At 40.7% G+C, this 22,721-nt stretch overlaps 1 protein-coding gene across 3 annotated transcripts in view; it reads left to right on the forward strand.

The window, feature by feature from the left end:
* dync2h1 (dynein cytoplasmic 2 heavy chain 1) overlaps nucleotides 1-21,178 on the forward strand; it is a 105,742-nt gene extending 84,564 nt beyond the window's left edge. For 2 of the 3 annotated variants that reach the window (XM_077610640.1, XM_077610641.1), the window contains 16 exons: nucleotides 5,388-5,548; nucleotides 6,266-6,391; nucleotides 7,161-7,271; nucleotides 8,819-8,888; nucleotides 8,969-9,054; nucleotides 11,906-11,981; nucleotides 12,346-12,563; nucleotides 13,221-13,325; nucleotides 14,876-14,992; nucleotides 15,415-15,522; nucleotides 15,719-15,820; nucleotides 17,203-17,292; nucleotides 18,683-18,792; nucleotides 18,864-18,945; nucleotides 19,835-19,951; nucleotides 20,935-21,178. In XM_077610640.1, coding sequence (XP_077466766.1) covers nucleotides 5,388-5,548; nucleotides 6,266-6,391; nucleotides 7,161-7,271; nucleotides 8,819-8,888; nucleotides 8,969-9,054; nucleotides 11,906-11,981; nucleotides 12,346-12,563; nucleotides 13,221-13,325; nucleotides 14,876-14,992; nucleotides 15,415-15,522; nucleotides 15,719-15,820; nucleotides 17,203-17,292; nucleotides 18,683-18,792; nucleotides 18,864-18,945; nucleotides 19,835-19,951; nucleotides 20,935-21,096 — 1,841 coding nt within the window. In that variant the 3' untranslated portion in view covers nucleotides 21,097-21,178. Of the gene's footprint in view, nucleotides 1-5,387; nucleotides 5,549-6,265; nucleotides 6,392-7,160; nucleotides 7,272-8,818; nucleotides 8,889-8,968; nucleotides 9,055-11,905; nucleotides 11,982-12,345; nucleotides 12,564-13,220; nucleotides 13,326-14,875; nucleotides 14,993-15,414; nucleotides 15,523-15,718; nucleotides 15,821-16,384; nucleotides 16,523-17,202; nucleotides 17,293-18,682; nucleotides 18,793-18,863; nucleotides 18,946-19,834; nucleotides 19,952-20,934 lie in introns of those variants that run through there. The other variant, XR_013303477.1, reaches the window with a different exon arrangement.
* Nucleotides 21,179-22,721: the final 1,543 nt, after the last annotated feature.

Consider the following 22,721-nt stretch of genomic DNA (forward strand, 5'->3'; position numbering starts at 1 on the left):
TAGAGCTAGACTGCTCGCACACAGTCATGCTTTGCTTAACACATAAAAAAATAATTTAGGAAATGCCCCTATGAGTCATGATAGTGTTCTTAATTTTTGAATATATGACAGTCACCACATGTCTCGACCTGTGTTCATAGACAAGACATTTATTATAATCTATTCTATAATTCATTCTTTTTCCGTTCCAATTGTCTTTACAAAGGTCGCGGGGGTGCTGGAGCATATCCCAGCAAACTATGTATTGTAGGCGGGGACCGCCATGTATTCCCTGGGTTTCAAACAACCATTAACACTCACGCTCATACAAAGGGACAATGTAGAATCCTAAAACCACTCTGTCATGCATGTTTTTGGAATGTGGACGTAAACCAGTGTGTCCGGAGAAAACCCACACTAGCACAGAAAGAACATGAAAACTCCATATAGGAACGTCAGAATCCACCAATGATTTTACCCTTTGATCTAAAAACTGAGGCGGACATGCTAATAACCATGCTGCTTCTATTCTCTTATTCATAGATTCATTTTCTAAAACGCTTATCCCCATGGAGGTGCTGGAGCCTATCCCAGCCAACTATGTATAGTAGGCAGGGAACACCATGTTTTCTCTGGGTTTCTTCCCTCATCAAACCACAACAAGGCAAACGACCATTAACATTTAGACTTCTAAAGCCACTCTGCCATGCGTGGTTTGGGATGTGGAAGTAAACCAGTGTACCCTGAGAAAACATGCAAACTCCATACAGGAACATCAGAATACGTTGCAATAACCACCGCCATTCATGGTGCACTGAGCCACCTTGAGAAAAGAGGGAGCTATGTCAGAATGCTCTTCATTGACTACAGCTCAGCCTTTAACACCATAAACCTGGACATTCTTATCCACAAGTTGGCCAACCTGGGGCTCCCACCTTCCACCAGCTCCTGGATTAAGGACTTTCTGGTCAACTGACCCCAGCATATGAAGCTGGGGCGCCACCTCTCATCTGCCTGCACGTTCAGCACCGGCTCGCCCCAAGGCTGTATGCTGAGTCCATTGCTCTACACACACAACTGCAGACCCACGCACCCTGGGAACATCATTGTGTAATTTGCGGACGATAAAATGGTGGGGATGATTACAGAGGGGAATGAGATAGCCTACAGCGAGTGGTCAACAACTTGGCGCTGAACATCTCCAAAACCAGAGAACTCATCCTGGACTTGTGACGATCAAGGCCGTTCCATCCACACTGTATATCAACGGCAAATGTGTGGAGCGAGTGTAGGCTTTCAAATTCCTGGGGCTCCAAATCTCTGCTAATCTACCTTGGGCAGCAAACACAGCCCTCATCAAGAAAGTGCAGTAGAGGCTACATTTCCTGAGAGTACCCATGATGGAGCGAAAAAATAAAAAAAAAATAAAACTGCTGGTGACCTTCTATCGGTCAGCCATTGAGAGCATGCTGACCTACAGTGTGTCAAGGTGGCACTCAAACTGCACAGAAGGCGACAGGAAAAGACTGCAGAGGGTGATAAACCCAGGCCAAAAGATCAGCAACTGCCCCCTACCTGCCCTGTCCACCATTTACGAATCCTGGTGCCCAGGGAGTGCAAAGAGCATCATAAAAGACAATACACATCCTGGCTTCTACCTCTTCACCCTGCTGTCCTCTGGCACATGCTACCGCACTATAAAAGCCAAGACAAACAGGCTAAAGGACAGTTTCTTCCCAAGATCCGTTACCATACTCGCCTTGAGTTCTGCACAAAGGAGGACCTAATCAAGACTTATTTAGTACTGCACTAAAACTCCATAGGCTGCTCACTTTTGTACCTAGTTATTTATGTGACCACTTATTTATGTTGACTCTTACTTATTTATTATGTTGACTACTTATTTATTCATTATTGTTATAATTTATTGATTTTTTTGTCTATTTGTTTGTTGTTGTTGTTGTTGTTATTTCTGCCCTTCATGGTGAAGCTTTGAATCTCATTATTCTTGTAAAATGAAAATAAAAGCATTGACTTCAATCCATTCATTTTCTAAATCGCTTTATCCTCACTCGGGTCACGGGCGGTGCTGGGGGACACCCTGAATCAGTGGCCATCCGATCGCAGGGCACAAGGAGACAGACGACCATTCACACTCATACTTAGGAGCAATTTAGGGTGTCCAATTACCCCACCCTGCATGGTTTTGTGAGTGGAAACCAGAGTACCCAGAGGAAACCCACGCAGGCCCTGGGAAGACATGCAAACTCCACACAGGTGGACCAACCTGGATTTTAACCCAGCACTTCAATTCAATTCAGTTTAACCTTTGATCTAAGAACTGTGAGCCGGACTTTCTAATGACCGTGCTGGTTCTTATTCTATTATTGATACATTCATTTTCTGAACCGCTTATCCTCCTCACAAGGGTCGTGGGGGTGCTGGAGCCTATCCCAGCTAGCTATGGGCACCAGGTGGGGGAATGAATTGGTGGTCAGCCAATCGCAGTGCACAAGGAGACGGACAACCATACACGGTCACACCCATACCTAGGTGTAATTTAGAGTGTTGAACCAGCCTACTCTGCATGTTTTTGGGATGTGGGCAGAAACCGAAGTACCCAGAGAAAACCCATCTAATCCAGGGGAAAGTTCACACGAGGACCGACCTGGGATCGAACCCACAGCCCCAGAAATGTGAGCATGACGTTCTAACCACTCGTCCACCACTCTATTCTATTATCAACATAGCGCTAGACAATGGCTACGATTCCAGGATTCTGAAATTGTGGGTAATATTTTTTTTTCCGTCTATATTTGACCTGCGATTGGCTGGTGTCCTTTTCTCATGTGTACAGCTCACCTGAATTCAGCTGGGATAGTAACCAATTTCTAGCGCAACGTTGTGCGATCTTAATTACGTGGTAAATCTAAGGATGCACACACTGAGCATTTGTATAGCTCCCTCTTTATATTCCCAAAAACAAGGTGGATATTGTAATTCACTGCCTGGATGCTGGTGTGGTGTGTAACACTAATACTGATTACCTGCTGGTGTAATGGTGTGTGTGTGTGCGCATGTGTGTGTGTGTGTGTGTGTGCGTGTTAGTGCACCTGCATACTTTGTAAATGCTCCCATTGTTTATATACAAGATAGTTGGTCAAATTAAGTTTTACTTTACGTTGCTTTGGCGATTCAGCTAAAGGTCTATCTAAGAAATTTTCTACCAGGATCTTGACCATCTGTGTGTGTTTGGATGGGTGGAGTTGACTACATTTGGCAGCAGCCACTAAAGTATCCTCGGATGCTTCCTAAAAGTCACTATATTCTGAGAGGTGTGCGCCCAAGCGCCTGTCAGGCTGTTTGTGTGTGGTTGCATTTTTCATTTTCTTAACCGCTTATCATCACAAGGGTCGTGGAGGGTGCTGGAGCCTATCCCAGGTAACCAGGCAGGGGACAACCTGAATTGGTGGCCAGCCAATCGCAGGGCACAAGGGAGCGGACAGCCATTCACGTTCACACTCATAGGTTGGGGCAATTTAGAGTGTTCAACCAACCTGCCTTTGGGATGTGGGAGGAAACTGGAGTACCCAGACAAAACCCATGAAAATACCCGGGGAGAGTATGTAATTGTTTGTTTTTTCAGAGGATTGGAACAAATGAATTTGTTTTTAGTTCATTTCTATTGGTTACGAGAAAATCGACATACAAGCTCAGTCCCGGAACGCATTAAGCTCGTATCTCGAGGTACCACTGTATAACAGTGGCGGTCCGTGCATTTTCTGGTAGTGCCTTCAACGTATCAATCCAACCCTCAAAAACTATTTTATGGCTATAAAACCTCTACTGCAGCTACAGCTGCGACACATAGAAAACAATCAATAAATCAATGCACAAAAATGGGGTTAAATCCACTTCCTAGCAGCATTTCATGATTAAATACAAATACTGGAGCTTTGCAGACATTAAAACCAGGCCAGGGGTGTTATTTTCCCGGGAAAAGACAGTGATGAACGTCAATGGCGTACGGGCAAACATTGCCCGAAAATGGGGTAAAATCCAGCGGAAAACAGCATTTATTGATTAAATACAAATACTGGAGTTTTTTAGACATCAGAACCGGGCCCGGAGTATCATTTCCCTGGTAAAAAGACAGCGATGAACGTCGATACGTCCATATACGTCCATACGTGAAACAGCAAAAAAAAAGCACTAAAATGAAGTAAAATCCACGTCCTAGCAGCATTTATTGATTGAATACAAATACTGGAGCTTTTGAGACATTACAACCAGGCCAGGGGGGTGATTTTTGCCGGGAAAATACAGCGATGGACGTCAATGGCGAAACGGCAAAAATTAAACTGGGGTAAAATGGGGTAAAATCCCCTTTCTAGCAGCATTTAGTGATTAAATACAAACACTGGAGGTTTTCAGATATCAGAACCGGGCCCACAATTGAAATATTATTTAGGAATATAGCCATATTATACTCACCAAAAATCCTTTTTAACTGTACACAATATCCATCCTCCTTTCTTTCTTCCTTCTTTTCTTTCGCCATCGAAGCTAATGATGAAAGTCGAGCCTGTCCTGTCATATTTCCGGCATAGTCCGTCTTGAAAATGGCTTTAAATCAACACAACAATATATTTGCTTGTGCAGCTAAGTTAGCGCACTGAAAGTGGCGCACACACCCTTTTCCCTTCACCCTGTAACAGGCTTGCTAGCTTCGGAGTTGACCGCCCTTTCTTAATGATGTCCATTTTTTTCTGGAAAAGTCCGTCTGGAAAATAGCTTTGTGAGCAAATCTGCAACAAAATCCATTTGTTTTGCTTTGTCGGCCATTGTGGGTGGAGTTTGCGATCTCTGGCTGCCTCACTATGGCTTTGGCCCGCCTACTCTCTATAGCAAGCCAATAATAGTTGGTGAAAGCAATGACGTATCCCAGCCAGCAAAATGCCAATGCCTATGAAAAAGCATTGTGGGGTTGCCAACTCGAAATCTGATTGGTTAAAAGCAACAGTCTTGTTTAATGCAGCAGAGCCCGCAGAACTGATTGTGAAGGCTTTGAGGCAGATTTCTGATCCTGGCAACAAATAATGGCTGAAATGTGATTGGAAAAATGCTTCAATATGAAAACACATCTGGAAGCAGTGCAACCAGGGGGGAAAGCAATGAAAGGAAGCTAACAGACCATTTGGAATAATAAGTATTGATGGACAAAATATAATATATGATTCAGATATTTCTTAGGCCAGCAGAGAAGGCCCTGACGGCCCACCACTGCTGTATAACTATTACAAATCAACTCCAGGTCAAATTGTAGCTTGAATGTGTGTGATAACTTATGCCCTGCTCTTAAAAACATATCACAAAACAATTTTTCTTACTCTTTCTCATTTTCCCAGGTTTGAAGCAACTCTCTCCTCCCCCTCTGAACCTGAGGCGTCTTTATGCTGAAACATTGGAGTGGGAACCGGTGCTGATCATCACCTCGCCGGGGGCTGACCCCTCCCAGGAGCTTGCTGATCTTGCCACAGACACTGTGGGTCGGGAACATTACCATGAGGTAAAGAACAAAAATTAAAATTCAGTAATAGCAAATGTGGCCTGGCGGCTTGTGTTGTTAACATGTTGGCCTCACAGCTCTGCTTGTGCCCTGCGATCGGCTGGCCACCGATATAGGGTGTCCTCCACCTCGGGCCCGAAGTCAGCTGGGATTGGCTCCAGCACCTCCCGCGACCCTAGTGAGGATAAAGTGGTTCAGAAAATGAATGAATGAATAATAGCAAATGCACACAGATATTTTCGTTAATATTTAAATTCATTTATAGCTTTGGCGGTAACTAGCTACAGTTCCAAAATGTGTTGTTTTTTACAAATCTGCAATTGCAAAATTAGTTAATTTGACAGACCTCAGTTTAAATCAGATATCTATATATTTAAATAAAAATCAGTGGTGTACAGTAAGCCCTCAAATATTGCGGGTAATGTAGACCAGACATGGTCTTCATTGTTGAGTCTTAGTAGCAAGCGGAAGACATGGGAGTGGCTTCCGCTTATGAGTTTCAGTGTGTATTTTAACTTTTTTTTAACTTAAAAAAGTATTATTTAAAATAATTAATAGCTGATAAAAATCGGGAAGAAGTGAATTCGCCATCAGTGAAGTCGCAATAATCGAGGGAAGACTGTAATCACCTAACATACCCACTAACTTTGAATTGGATGTTCCATAACATTTCCTTTATTTGGTGCCCTGTTTGAGTGTGGCTCGTTGTCTGCCCAGATCTCGATGGGTCAGGGACAAGCTGATGTGGCCTTGGCAACACTCAGAGAATGTTCCCGAAACGGAGAGTGGCTTTGCTTGAAAAACCTTCATCTTGTGATAGCTTGGTTACCTCTCCTGGAAAAAGTAAGCATTCTTTCTTGTTCATGGTGTCTGTTTTTTGGTGGTATTTCTTTTTAGATTATATACACTTGATGTAGTTATGTAAAGTGTTTCTTCTGTATGTGTGTATTTAAAGTGTTTCTTCTGTATATATATATATATATATATATATAATATATATATAATATATATATTATATATATATTATATATAATATATATATATATATATATATATATATATATATATATATATATATATATTATATATAATATATATATATAATATATATGTATATATATGGTATTTTCACGACTATAAGGCGCACTCTCAAAGAATGACACAAAGGCGCACCGCATTGTAAGACGCACCGCTCCACATTACACTGGTCTACCGCACCGCATTATACCGGTCGACAGTAGATGCTGGGGTTATGTTATGCATCCACTAGATGGTGCTGTGCTAAAGGGAATGTCAACAAAACAGTCAGATAGGTCAGCCAAACTTTATTAATAGATTACAAATCAGCTTTCTGACAACTCTATTCACTCCCAACATGAATAAACAGCTCTTTTTAACCCCAATTGACTGAGCTAAATTGGCGTATTCAAACTACCTACTCCAGATTATTGGATAAGGAATCAATAGTTAAGGAAAACAAGCATATACACAGTCTAACTTATAACTATGCCTTTTCTTGCTACTGTCACAATGACATTTCCCGAATACGGGATGAATAAAGTTATCCAATCCAATCCAATCCAATACTTCTAAATGTGTACTCTTTTCTCAGGAGCTGAATTTGCTTCGTCCTAAAGAAGGCTTCCGTCTCTGGTTGACATCAGAGGTTCACCCCAGATTTCCTCCCATATTGCTGCAATCCAGCCTCAAGATCACCTATGAGGTACAAATTGGCACATTTTTCTCCATACAAAATGTCTATTCTTATGCAATACTTTACATCCTCCACTGGCTGTTGAATTTGGCAGTCTTAATTCCTGCTTGACACCAGTTTAAATGGTTTGAATATAATGTGATGATGATTTTTTTTCAACTGTCAGACTGTACAAACAATGCATCTGTAGAATCTTTGGCCAGCCATGCATACACATGTCATCTCATCTCATTTTCTGAACCGCTTTATCCTCTCTAGGGTCACGTAGGGTGCTGGTGCCTATCCCAGCTGACTTGGGCCTGGGTTCAAATCTAGGTCGGTCCACTTGTGTGGAGTTTGCATGTTCTCCTGTGTGGGTTTTCTCCGGGTACTCTGGTTTCCTCTCACATTCCAAAGACATGCATGGTAGGCTGATTGGACACTCTAAATTGCCCCTAGCTATGAGTGTGAGCGTGAATGGTTGGTTGTCTCCTTGTGCCCTGCAATTGACTGGCCACCAATTCAGGGTGTCCCCCGCTTCTGGCCCGAAGTCAGCTAGGATATGCTCCAGCGCCCCCTGCGACCCTAGTGAGGATAAAGCGGTTCAGAAAATGAGAGAGAGAGAAGTGTTTGGAAATGTAGATGGTATCCAGTGGAATACAATTTGCTAAAATTATTATTTATTCCTCATAAGTACAATATTTCTCATTTGAATTAATAGTATTGTCATTTACAGTTCATGTAAGCAACAAATATAATATACTAAAACCATTTCTTCTACCTTTTTCACAATTTTTAAATATTGCTGGATATTTTGCAAGTTGGCCCCCAAATAAAGGAAACAACCCATACTCATGACCTTTCTCAAAAGTACAAAGGATTGATGAAAATTTGACCGATTCACATTCCCACTCGGTGGAGTCCTTGCACTCTGTCTTTTTGTCCTATTGTAGATTACCTGTTTGGAAATGTAAATGGTAGCCCTTGAAATATAATTTGCTCAAATTTACAATTTATTTCTCATAAGTGCTCCTTGTTCATTTTGAATTGTCATTCTTGTCATTTAGAGTTCATGTAAGCAGGAAATATAATATACTAAAACACTTTTTTCAACCTGTTTAACTATATTTAAATGTCACTGGATATATTGCAAGTTGGGCTCCAAATAAATGAAACAACCCACATTTGTCAAAAGTATAAAGGATTGATTGATAACATTGTAATATATTCACATTCCCATTAAAGTGTAGTCCTTTAACTCTGTCTTTTTGTCCTATTGCAGAATACATGTGTTTGGAAATTTAGATGGTAGCCACTGGAATACAATTTGAAGTGCACTATTTCCCATTTTGAATTTATATTCTTGTAATTTAGAGTTAATTTAATCATCTAATTTGTCAATATCTTTAAAAGAGAATACAAAATAATATGACTGAATCAAAACCATATTTGAACATGCTTTTCATATTTGCATAGGTGCACACCTATAATATGCAAGGGTCCTTTGCTTGAACCTCAGCAAGCAAATTTCGAAATCTCGTGTTACGTCTGAACTCATATTTTATGCCTGTATTCAGGATCCTCCTGGGTTAAAGAGGAATTTGTTAAGGACTTATGAGTCCTGGACACCGGAACAGATCAGTAAAGGTATTTTCCCGCCAGGACATTTTCTATTTAAATACCACTTGAGTATGATTGGAAGGACAATGTTTTTTTTTTAAATTTAGCTGGGATACTTGCTCGTTCCCAGTCTCTCTTCTGTCTAGCATGGTTCCATGCTGTGTGCCAAGAAAGGCGTAACTACATACCTCAGGTAAATCAAACCCGCATATGCACATTACATTACAATCTACTATCTGAGGTGGTAAACAAGATACAGATGAATAACTGTAAAAGTTTGCAGAGTCAGTCCCCTGCAGCAACAACGGGAAAACTGTCATTTTCAATGTATTCCACAGAATTGAGAAAAACAAAAACGTTGTTAGCGCACCAGCCTCACAGTTGTGAGATTCAGGGTTCAATCCTAGATTTGGACCTTTCTGTGTGAAGTTTGCATGTTCTCCCGGGCTTGCGTGTTTTTTTTTTCCTGGGTACTCCGGTTTCCTCCCACGTCCCACAGACATGTATGGTAGGCTGGGTTAGGGGGAAGCTAAATTGCCCCTAGGCATGTGTGTGAGCATGAATTGATGTCCGTCTCCTTGTGCCCTGCGATTGGTTGCCCACCAATTTAGGGTATCCCCCACCTGGCGCCCGTAGTTGGCTGGGTTAGGCTCCAGAACCCCCCACGACCCTTGCGAGGATAAGCGGTATAGTAAATGAATGTTTAAACGTGTGGTTGAGATATCCATTCATACGTCGGGATTTGGCCACGCAAAGGCGCAGTGTTTGTTTCGCCTGAGTTCCGTGCAGGCAGCGTGGGTTTAATTTCTTACTCGTTGGCAGTGTAATTTTAAGTGCAAATCGTTGTGTGTCTGTATGTATGCCCTACAACTGACTGGCGACCTATTTAGGATGTATTCTGCTTTTTGCCAAAAGTCAGCTGGGATAGCCTGTAAATTCACGAGTCACCGCTCTTTGGTTTGTCAATCATTTGCTGAATCCCAGGGGATGCTCACATGTTAAATTTAAATTCTATGCAATTGGCTCTCTTTTTCTAACTAATTAATAGTACAGACGCTCCCCTACTTACGAACGAGTTAGGTTCAGAGCGATTGTTCATAAGTTGAATTTGTTTGTAAGTTGATTCAGTGCTATATTTTGTATTATAATTTATGTTTAAGGTCTATATAAGTATATTGAAGGTTTATATATGTGCATTTTTATGTTTAATGCTTGTATAAGTAACACGCATTGGTTTGTACTGAAAAAAACATTTAATAAAATGGAGAGAATATGTACAGTACTGTATAGAGAGAAAGAGATTTATGTATTAGAAACTGGCCGAAAGAAGCGATCTAACGACGATTGCACAGTTTTCTTCTTTTTTTCATCATAAATGATGCGGTAGCACTGTATGGCATCATTCAATTGATTTGCAAACTTTGTGCAACGTTCAATATTTGGGTCCTGCTGCTCGATCTTTCTGTTTATAAATGGTACTGACCGTGAAACGCTCACCACTCTCACGCGCATCAAGCTTCGTTATTATTGCCACTCGTTTCAAATGAAATAGCTTGCCTCTTCCTTGCAACTCCCTCAATAGAAGCCTTTCGGTTTTTACCAACCATATTCAATAACGGATGCACGAGATATTTAATGATACAAATGAAAAAGGTTCTTTGCACAGGTTCTTTGCGCACTTCCGCATTGCAACAAAGAAGGTAGATGCTGGGTAAGCTGAGCCCTCACAGCGCCAGGCGTATTAGCGGCGGAAAGAAGCACTACTCGGAAAAAATACAAAATTGGACTTACGAACATTTTTCGACTTAAACGCAATTTGCAGACATGTTCGTATGTACCGTTGTTCGTAAGTTGAATGTTCGTAAGTAGGGGAGCGTCTGTACTGTAGAGCTACTGTTCTCCATCTTACTATTGTTACTGAAACGTATATTTGTTCTTGGTTTCTGATCAAATAAGAAAATTATAATAATTTCAAATATAAATCGCACTCCAGTAAAAGCTTCTCCCCCCGGCCAAACTATTAAAAAAAACAAAAATTGACTTATTTTCTAGAAAATATGGTAGTGATGTCATATGAATCAAATCACCAGATAAATCAAAGGAAGGGGAAAATCAACACAATACAATATGAATAAACACATTAGTGGTACCTCGCGATACGAGCTTAATATGTTTCAGGACTGAGCTGGTATGTCGAATTACTCGTAACTCAAACGAACGTTTCCCACAGAAATGAACTAAAAACAAATTAATTTGTTCCAACCCTCTGAAAAAACACCAAAAACAGGATATTAGACTGGAAAAACATTTTTATTTGTTCTAGTTCGCCATCTACTAACAAAGTAACAAATTACTACTGGTTTAATAGCATTAAAATGTGTTTAATAGTACTAAAATTAGACCGATTTCGCGGAGGGGAGTGAGAGAGTGACAGAGAGAGGGTGGGGAGAGAGAGAGACTTTTTGCAAGGCAACGCACTCGTAACATAACATAAATAAATTTAAATGAACTCTGATTACGATGCAAACACTCAAAAATAAGTTTAATCTAACCTTACACTAAACTTAATTCTAATTTTGTTTAACATTTTTATACCATTTTTCTCCCGGGTTGGCTCTATTTGCCCCGCCTCCACCCTGACTTTCAGATGCAACCTATTGAGGGTTGTTTGCTTTTGTTTTCCCTTCAAAATATTCAGAAAATGATGCACTCAAATGTCGTAATAGGATAACGCATGGCCACTTGCCAACTTGCCCGGGAAGTAGTACTCCTCTTGTTTTAGCGAACAAGCTCTGCCATTCGCACTGACTAACAGGAAAAAAAACACAGAAAAAATGCAATGCTCCGCCCAGTGCTCGTAGAGATATTACACGAGGGAGTTGCGACCAGAAAGACAGTGCCCATGATGTTCTTATGAGCAGCCTCTCGTGTCCATTGTATGCTCGTATATCAAAATTTGTCTCGTATCTCAAGATAAACCTTTGCTATTACTGTACTTGGGGCAGTGTGTACTACTAATATTTACCCACTTCTTTTTTTCCTAGGGATGGACTAAATTCTATGAGTTTTCATTGTCAGACCTGCGTGCGGGCTTTGAAATTATCGACAGGCTTTTTGAAGGTAAGAGGAAACTTCTGCCCTCTAATTGAACAGACACTGTAAAGCATGGGTCAGCAACTCTGGTCCTCGAGGGCCCCTAACCAGTCTGTCTTCCATGTCTCCCTCCACCAACACACCTGAATCAAATAATCAGGATCGTGATCAAGCTCCTGGATACCTTGCTGATTAGTTGATCATTTCATTCAGTTGTAGTAGAGGGAGATATGGAAAACAGACTGGATAGAGGCCCTCGAGGACCGGAGATGGGCACACCTGCTGTAAACGTTGTTTCTTGCACCTAACTCTTTGCAATATTGCGGTAAATGCTTACAATTGTATTTTATGTGCACTTCAGGGTTTTTCTGTGTGTTTTGATACCTTTTAGGTGGTAAACCTTTTCAGTTAGAGTTTGTCCATGGCCTGTTGGAGAGTGCCATCTATGGCGGACGCATCGACAACCCATCTGACCTCCGCATCTTGCGCTCCTACCTGGAGCAGTTTTTTTCTCCACGACTCTTATCCCCGTCAGTGGGACAGGGAAAGAGCAAAGGAGCACACTTTCTCCCACCTCAGATTAATCTTCCAAATTCTTGCTCCATTTTGGTAGGTTGAAGAAATTAGGCAACAAATTCTCAGTTGCTAAAATGGAGGTCTACTTATATAACAAACCCTTAAGGAGTCCTGAATAAAATTTTGCTGAAGTGAAAAATATATATTTGCTTTTGCAAGCAAATGCTACAATTTAATGGCTGGATTTCAATGAAATTTGTTGGAGATACAGACTGCTGCCAGAGATGATCCAAACGCATCAATGACTCACACTCCTTTGTTTCTTTGAAAGTGCTCGCCACTTGAAAGTTCTGTAGACATATTGCAAGAAAAAAAGTCCATATGGAAATCTGTGTTGTGAATTTACAATTTGCTAAGAAAGTAACAACTACTTAACTTGTTGAACTTGTGCTACTGTACGGGTGTTTTGTTTGTTGGCTTTTTTCAGGATATGCCGCCAACGCTTATAATCAAGGATTCTTCCACTTAAAATGTCTGCTCTCCCAAATTACAAATTTTAATTCCACATATTCCTTGCTTTAAGAGGCAAAAATGTTTCACTGTTTGACCTTACCAGCTCACTTAACAAAACAGTTTATTCCCTAACTGTTTGATTTAAAATGTTAAAATAGAATAGTTATATTGTATTTTATACATCCATTTTTAGTGTGATTTATCTATATAGACATGGTTATGTTTGTGTGGTTTTAGGACTACCGTGAGGTCGTGAAGAATCTCCCTGAAGATGACAGGCCAGCATTCTTTGGCCTGCCTGCTAACATAGAAAGAACGTCGCAAAGAATCATCAGCTCCCAGGTTGATAGCAAAAGCCCACATGGCCACACACGTTCTTGCCTAATTGCCAAATAGCTCTGTGTAAAAAAATATGCTCACTTGTGCACCGTTATTCCCCATTTTAACTAAAAACGGATACTGCCTTAACCCCTTTACTCACACATTTGCAATGAAACATGAAAATTAACTTTGATCCTTAGGTATTTCGGAAGAACCACAAATTCAAATTACTGTTACTTGTGTGACGCTGCCTCGTGATGTAGAGGTTCACTAACCTGACTTCAGTGCGGGCTGGTGCAGGCTCGATTCCTGCTAGTGGTGGTATGATTGGGAAGATTCAAGTAACTTTTATTTTTTGGAAAAAACAACAACTACCATGATGAGAGTTATTCAGACTGCTCAGTCACATGACACAACACAACCAAGGCAATTCATCAATCTGAATATCATATTGGGCAGCTGTTATTGTATATATTTAAAATATGTTTTTAGTCTGCGTTGATGAATCCTGGGTTTTCCCTGTGTGGTTGATTTGTATCTGTAGTCTCATTCACAACAATGCAACAAACCTTCACCAATCTCTAATCAGGGGTGGCCAACTGCGGTCCCCGAGAGCCGTTGTCCGGTCTGTTTTCCATGTCTCCCTCCTCTACGACACCTGAATCAAATGATCAACTCATCAGCAAGCTGTCCAGAAGCTTGATACCGATCCCAATTGTTTGATTCAGGTGTGTTGGTGGAGGGAGATATGGAAAACAGACCAGATATCAGCTCTCGAGGACTGGAGTTGGCACCCCTCATTAGAGACTGGTGAAGGTTTGCTGCATTGTCGTGAATGAGACTACAGATACAAATCAGGGAGGGAGGGAGGCTAGGGAGGGATGGAGGGAGGGAGAGAGGGAGCGAGGGAGCGAGCGAGAGAGCGAGAGAGAGCAAGAGATCTCATATCTCAAGGTAAACATTTGCTCTAAATTTTACTCGTATCTCAAATTCCGCATATGTTGGGGCACTCGTATGTCAAGGTATTACTGTACCTCTGCTTATGAATGCTTCTAAATACAAAACTTTCAGGTTACAAAACACTTTGATATGCAATTGATCGTTCCGATATATGAAAACAAGATCCAAGTTACGAAATCTATCAAAACGTAAATTCATTCCCTGCGTTCCTGCGCTGACTTCCTATTAGAGCCTCACAACGGCAAATGTCTTTTGACTGCTGTGTGTTGTCACAGAGTTCTTTATTTAAAATTATTGGTGCGAATATGTTTGTGTGTTTCTCACATCTTTCATAAAAAATTGGGACACTGATAATTTTTAAAGGGTTTCGTTGGTTATTTTTTTAGGGTCGTGGAACAAATTAGAGAATTTACAAATATAGCACTGCTCTATCCAAGTTGCAAAGCAGGTTCAGGAACCAATTCATTTTGTAAGTAGAGCTACGACTATATATTAAAAATAATTTGAGAGTCCATTTGGTGGTATGAGACTATAGGTGTCTCCTTACAAGGTTTTATATGGGTTTCTTTGATTTCCCTTAACTTACTGTATTGTTTGTCATTGTTTTGCAGGTGATTTCCCAGCTCCGTATTATAAGTCGCTCAGTAGCAACAGGATCAAAGTTCGACAGGGAGCTCTGGTCTAATGGACTTTCACCTATCCTCAACTTGTGGAAGAAACTTAACAAGGTTAATTTTTTTCACCTTTGTTCATGTTTATAACTGGTGGATAAGGTGCAAAATGATATCATGGTCTTGTTGAGTACAAATTACTTGATGTTTAGTCTCGAAATTGAAAATGTTGTAGCGTATACAAATGATCGTAGGCTTTCGATGCAGACAACAATGCTCCATTTGATAAATGATTTGTTAAATGGCAGGTAATTAGTACAAGTTCTAAAATTAGATCAGAGGAGATAAGGTGCAGATTGTACTGTATGTGACCCTGCACATGAATCAATATAAAAATGAATGGAATGTGTCTTCATGTAGTTTTTTTTATTTATATTTCCCCCTTTACATTAATTAACGTTTTCATGTAACCGACAAAACATCTGTGACTTTCCCATTGTGTTTTAATGCATTTTATTTCTGTCTGGTCTACCTTTCAGGGTTCTGCTCTGATCCAACAGAAGGTCACACCACCTACAGATAAACATGGGTCCCCAGTACTTTCATTCATTGTTCTCGAGCAGTTCAATGCCATTCGCTTGGTTCAGGTTTGTGAACCCTCATTGAGAGCGATGTTTCAGTCAAATAGTCCATGTTCTATAATTTAAACATAACAGATCAAGTAAATGTTGCAAACAGCATATGATTAGGACTGACAGGACTGATCAGTAATGAACTAGCTTACAGCATAAAACTACTTTTTAAAGTTGTGGTATGTGCCTTAAACTGTAATTGTTTTCGTAGGGTATCCATCAATCCCTCGCTGCCTTGAGTAAAGTGATTAGAGGGACTGAGCATCTGACTCCTAAGGTTCAAAAATTGGCAACAGCTTTGCTCAATCAAGAGGTGAGATGTGTGAATTGTGAAGTACATATTTAACTTTTTTTTTTTTAGGTTTATCTTTTTATTGCCCCAATTACAAAAATAGCTGTGTAATTGAAAAGTCAGGTGTCTTTTTTTCTGAGGACAATTATGCTAATTTTATTCGTAATTTTTCTGTGATTTTTAAGGAGATAATTCATGCCTAAATGATTGGCTGTACGTACGGAGGTTTGAAATCATTCATGAAGACATTATTGTTTTTCGAAATAAGACACAAAAAACACCCTTTCATCTTAGGTTTACGTTTGACTGTTACATTATACATTGGCAATGGCTTGTGTGAATGTTTTTTTTGTTTGATTTTTTTTGTCCCTTCACACCTGGGATGAGGGAATCAATAAGGAAAAAAACCTTTGACATAATATGTAAACACTTTCTTTAAAGCCGAGTAAAGGTCAGCTTCTCTGTTGTTATCTTTTATGCACACCCACCCCTCAAATCCTCCATTATCCATTTTGTTCTTCATCCCATCACAAGAAACACTGGAAAATGCACACTCCACAATCATCTGACTTTTTCACTTTTTAGGTGAAAAATACCAAAAGGACTAATCCAAGCAACTTTTCAGCCAGACATGGGCTCTTTTACCCTAAGGCCTGGTTTTAATGCAGCTCAATGAATTTGATTTCATGCTGCACCATGTAATTTTCTGCACTGACAGCAAAAGTGAGTAAGGGTTGTGCACTCATTTGTTAACGCATCAGGTGATGCATGTATCTCTCTTAATCACTCAGATTTGCAAAGGACATCCACGAACAAAGTCAGGTGGTTTGTTCATTCGTATATTCAATGACTACGCTCGCAATGTAATGTGCTTGAGTCATAAATTGAATTTCTCCATAAGAAATAACTGAATTCTAGTTAATGTAGCAACACTTTGCCGCAAGAATACTCAAAAGGATAATTCAAGTATCAAAATAGTGTCAACGTATTCATTCATTCATTTTCTGAACCGCTTTATCATTAGGGTCACGAGGGGGGCTGGAGCCAATCCCAGCTGATTCCGGGCCAGGAGGGGGACACCCTGAATTGGTGGCCAGCCGATCGCAGGGCACAAGGAGACGGACAACCATGCACACTCCCACCCATACCTAGGGGCAATTTAGAGTGTCCAATCAGCCTACCATGCATGTCTTTGGAATTTGGGAGGAAACCCACACAGGCGGGGGGAGAACATGCAAACTCCACACAGATGGACGTGACCTGGATTTGAACCAAGGACCCCAGAGCTGTGAGGCCAACGCGCTAACCACTCGCTCCACCGGGCCACCCTGGAAAATAAAGATTTGATGAGCAAATAATTTTTAAAATTCTCATTAACTCTTCACTTTTTTTCTTTCTTTTAGTGTCCTTTGACATGGCAAAATATGTGGGAGGGACCTGAGGAGCCAATGCAGTACCTGAGTGCTGTAGTAATGCGGGCGCTTGCATTACAGGTAATACAGACCCTACAGTCATACCTTGAGATACGAGCTTAATGCGTTCCGAGACTGAGCTCGTATGTCGATTTACTCGTATCTCAAATCAACGTTTCCCATAGAAATGAATTAAATACAAATTAATTTGTTCCCACCCTCTGAAAAAAACACCAACAAAGAGGATACTACAATGGAAAAACATTTTTGTTGGTTGAAATTCACCATCTACTAACAGAGTACAGTAATGCCTCGTATATGGCGGCTTCAACTTTTGCGACCTCACTACATCGCAGATTTTTTTCTCTGGGAATTTTTTTTAAATAATAATCACAATCACAATAAAAAGCACTCAAATCAGATATTTTCTTATTATGCTTCTGTCATACAACTGACCTCCAAATTACCCTGTCTAATGGTGTTTAAAGATAAAAAACAATTATGAGTTGAAGAGATCAAACCGGCAAGCTCAGGTCCTCCAAGGATAAAAGCGCGTCACTGTAAACAGCTATAAACTTCGCTTTAAATCTGAAAAAAGAATTATAGATATACAGTGGTACCTCGACATACGAGTGCCCCGACATACGAGCAATTTGAGATACGAGTAAATTTTTAAGCAAATGTTTATCTTGAGATACGAGACAAATTTTGACATACGAGCAGACAGCGGACGCGAGAGGCTGCTCATAAGAACATCATGGGCACTGTCTCTCTCCCCGCAACTCCTTCGTGTAATGTCTGCCTGGTCGCAACTCCCTCGTGTAATGTCTCTGCGAGCACTGAGCGTAGCATTGAATTTATTCAGTGTTTTTTTTTCACGTTAGTCAGTGCGAATGGTGTAAATAGTACTTCTCGTTGGCAAGTGGTCGTGCGTTATCCTATTGTAAGGACATTTGTGTGCATCATTTTGGGAATATTTTGAAGGGAATACAAAAGCAAACATCTAGTTGCATGTGAAAGTCAGAGTGGATGCGGGGCAAATAGAGCCGGCCGGGAGAAGAAAGGTATCAAAATTTAAAACAAAATTAGAATTAAGTTTAGTGTGATCACTTATGAATAAGCAGTCATCAACAGCATATCTAACTGGATGTACTTTCTTGATAAACATCTATTGTATATATTCAGAGCAGAATATAAGTCATCTGGGTCATTGTAATTTGCAAAGGTTTAAAATTACTGGACCATTCATTTTTGTTAAAATTGTCTCATTTTTGATACTGCTGAATATGCAGTCAAAATGAACTAAACAAACCCCTGGTGACATCTCTAATCGGGTTAACCAGCGTTTACTTGGGAACACTAAGTCATGCATAGATTGACTTCATATCTAAAAAATTGGAATTGAAAAATTAAAACCCTGATATTATTATTATGATTATAATTAATATCCTGTTGGCCTTTGTGTTCTTAGAGTTGGGTGGAACGTGCAGGCAAACAAGCTCTTTTTTCTGACACTTTGGATCTGTCTGAGCTCTTCCACCCTGATACCTTCCTCAATGCTCTGAGGCAGGAAACTGCCAGGTAGGATTTGTTTAACTTTGATCTACAAAGAGGCTTATAGATAAAATATTATTTGTGTATTTTTCTCTTAGATCTTTAGGTTGTTCTATGGATGGTTTGGTGTTTACATCATCATGGAAGAGTCCCATTGTTGGAGCCAAACTTCAAGTAAAGGTACCTTGACAGGCACACAGTGCTAACTTGTTTATGTTAGACCATCAAAGTCCGTATGATTGAATCTGATAACAAGGGTGGATGGTGCCCTCGGCCCATGATAATATTGAAATCAATCATTTGCTGTTAACGATTAATATTAATAAGTTGTTCCCATAATGTGTCTATGCTGACTCAATGCAGTGAGTTGCTTCAAAAAACATTCAATGGTCATTGTTGAAACAGTCTATTATCATGATGCCTTAGGCATTGTTTTTAACGAGAGTTTACAGCAAGAGATGAAAGAAATGTGCCTTCCTTACAAGAAGCTGCAGCTCCACGAAGAAAAGGAAACAATCCAAAATATGAAAGCAGATAACAGTAAGGGAATAATTATTATGAAGCAGTGTTCTCTTTTCCTGGCTCACATACACACATACATCATGTCTTTGTCTGGATTTGTCTCTTTTGCCCTTTTTTCTCTTGCCCAGATTATGGTGATTTAAGAGTTGTCTTTGTATGCTTGCCTGGCTCAATGCCAGAGTTCCTTCTATTGTCTGAGTTGCAGTGGAAAATCTTTGAGTCACCAAAGTCAATATAGTACTCACAAGCGTGAAGTGTGAGCATAACATACAAGTTCACATGGTTGTCTCTTTTCTCTCCTAATTGGGAATTTTATCTGCTCGCCTTTGCATGATTTTGCAGGGAATGCTCCCTATCCGTCCAATCATGCTATTTGTTACAACAGAGTATTATGTACATTATTTGCTTCTCCACAAACTACAAAGTAGTCTTTCTCAACCAATAGTCTCAGGGCTCAAAATGAAGGACTAAAGATTCAACTATGGCAGAGCTCCCATTCCATTGTGGAATTGTTCTTGTCTACCAACTCATTTCTGTCTATTTTTAGATTGGTGGTCTCCAGCTGGAGGGTTGTAGTTTCGATGGTGTCCATCTTTGTGAAAACCAGCATGACTCTCCCAGTGTGTCAGCAGTGCCTTTCTGCTACATGGCTTGGGTTCCTCAGGTAAGGGTTGCAAAGTACTTTAGTTGTTAAGGGCATTGAATCGTTTATTTTACTGTAGACACCTTCCTATCCAATTAGACATTTGTTGTTAGAGTGTGTTTGGAAAAGATTTACATATAGTTCATATAATAAATTAACAAGGGATGCCACGATTAATCAAGGAATAACAAAATAAAATAAAATAAATGGACAAAAAACTAATCATTAATATCAATTATCACACCATTTTAGCTAGTTTGTACTATTTTTTGCTTGAAAATGCCCAGAATGTCAATTGTCAAGCATCAGTTGGCCCCTTTTTGGCCTCTTCGGCAGACATGCTTGGTTTGTCATTAATATGCATCTTACTGAATGTAATTTGAGTGTTCAATATTTTAATTTCATTGATTAGTTCAGGCGGCCCGGTGTGGTTAGGAGTCAAGGGTTTGATCCAAGGTTCGGCCTCACTGTGTGGAGTTTGCATGTTCTCGGACTTGCATGGGTTTTCTCCGGGTACATCTCAAAAGATGCAAGGTAGGCTCGTTGAACACTCTAAATTGTCCCTAGTTATAAATGTGAATGGTTTTCCGTCTCCTATTTACACATATATTATTCATTTTTTGAAATGCTTATCCTCACAAGGGTCGCGGAGGGTGCTGGAACCAATCCCAGCTAACGGGCACCATGCAGGGGACACCCTGAATCGGCGGCCAGCCAATCACGGTTCACAAGGAGATAGACAACCATTCACACTCATACTCATACGTAGGGGCAATTTAGAGTGTTGAACCAGCCTACCCCGCATGTTTTTGGGATGTGGGCGGAAACCAGATTACCCGGAGAAAACCCATGGAAGCCCAGGAAGAATATGCAAACTCCACGCAGTGAGGACCAACCTGGGATCAAACCCTCGTCCCTAGAACTGTGAGGCTGACATGCTAACCACTTGGCCGAATATATATTTGGTAATGATGTCAGTTTTCTTCTTTCATGCTTACATGTAGCATGCTATTGCTGACCAAGCTGCTACCGAGGAGAGCATCTGGCTGCCTCTTTACAGGAGCTCCGAGAGAGTTAAGGTGGTCACGCACATCAACGTGCCCTGCAGAAGCAACCCCAGCCAGTGGATACAGACTGGCGCTGCCCTCTTCCTTAAACAACGATGAGAAAAGACCTTGAACATGTTTTGTAAAATCTATTTTATGATTTTATTTATTTCATTCCAAAATAAAGATGAATACTACTTTAGCTTGTAATTGTTGTATTTTCTTTTAATTTTTCAGTTCCAATTTTTTAGATATGAAGTCAATCTATGCATGACTTAGTGTTCCCAAGTAAAGGCTGGTTAACCCGATTAGAGATGTCACCAGAGGTTTGTTTAGTTCATTTTGACTGCATATTCAGCACATATACACATAATACCCGCATAAATCTCATCTATTTTCTGAACCGCTTTATCCTCATTAGGGTTGCGGGGGGTGCTGGAGCCTATCCCAGCTGACTCTGGGCCAGAGGCGGAGAACACCATTAATCGGTGGCCAGCCGATCGCAGGGCACAAGAAGACGGACAACCATGCACACTCAGACTCATACCCAGGGGCAATTTAGAGTGTTCAATCGACCTACCATGCATGTTTTTGGAATGTGGGAGGAAACCGGAGTACCCAGAGGAAACCCGTATTTTCTTTTTGTTTTTTCTTAAATGATAAAACCCACCGTGACCGGACGTTTGGTCGCCGGACGTATGGTCGCCCGGGTGAATATAATTTTGAGAGCTGGTTTCAACAGTAAACTCTGTCATGTTTTCAAGCGTCCGGCCACCAAACGTCCGACGACCAAACGTCCAGGCGAACAAACGTCCGGCGACCAAACGTCCGGCGACCAAACGTCCGAGTACCAAAACCCACACATCCCCACCCCCTCCACCTAATATGGATCATTATGGTTTATCTATCCACCCATTCATTTTATATGCTGGTCCTCCCCCAAGAGCCCCAAAAAACTAAAGTTCACAAAATAAGTGTTTTAAAAGGAAACATTGTTTCTATGGAAATACTAAAAACAGCTACCGATGAATATCAAGAAGTTTTGACTTGCGTCACCAGGTCAAAACAAGGGCGGACCACAGTGCATATGTGCTCTTAAAGTTGCTCCAGGAAAATGTTATTTAGCTTGCCTCGCCTTTGCCCTGACATGCCACAGAGCACATTTATTTATGTGCGTGTGTGGGCTGGACTCATAGACTGTCCTGTAAAATTCTGCAATAAACAATCCACATCATTGCTCCTTTTTCTCATTCCATCACTCTCAGAGGTGCTGAAATTGATTGTACAGGCCTGAAACGCTTCATTGTTCTCAAAGCAACAAACACACACTCTTGGATAGTCATTGTTAGTCCCTAATCGTGGTTCTTGGAGCAGGCGTTGAATGGAGTCTTTGAAAAAAGGAAAATACAACAGTGTGCGTGCGTGTGAATCTGTGTATACCGCAAGATAGTATTGAGCAGCACATTTTGATGGATAGCCCAATTAAATATTTTTTTCCAGTAATCATCTGCTATATTGCGTGTCACAGTTGTGTCAATGTTTGTGACTGTGTATATACATGTACTCTAATGGGGATATTTGTGTCATGAGCAAGAAGTGGGTTTTGTGTGTGCACTGCAGTGTAACAAAATGGGATCGTTACAGAACGACAGGTGAGAAAGAGGGAGGGAATTGGATTTTGGCACAAAACCCATGGGGTCACAGAGCAAGCAGGAAAGAGGCAGTGAGTCAGGTGGCGGTGCTGC

This window comes from Stigmatopora argus, chromosome 10 (assembly GCF_051989625.1).
Source record: "Stigmatopora argus isolate UIUO_Sarg chromosome 10, RoL_Sarg_1.0, whole genome shotgun sequence".
Lineage (NCBI taxonomy): Eukaryota > Metazoa > Chordata > Actinopteri > Syngnathiformes > Syngnathidae > Stigmatopora > Stigmatopora argus.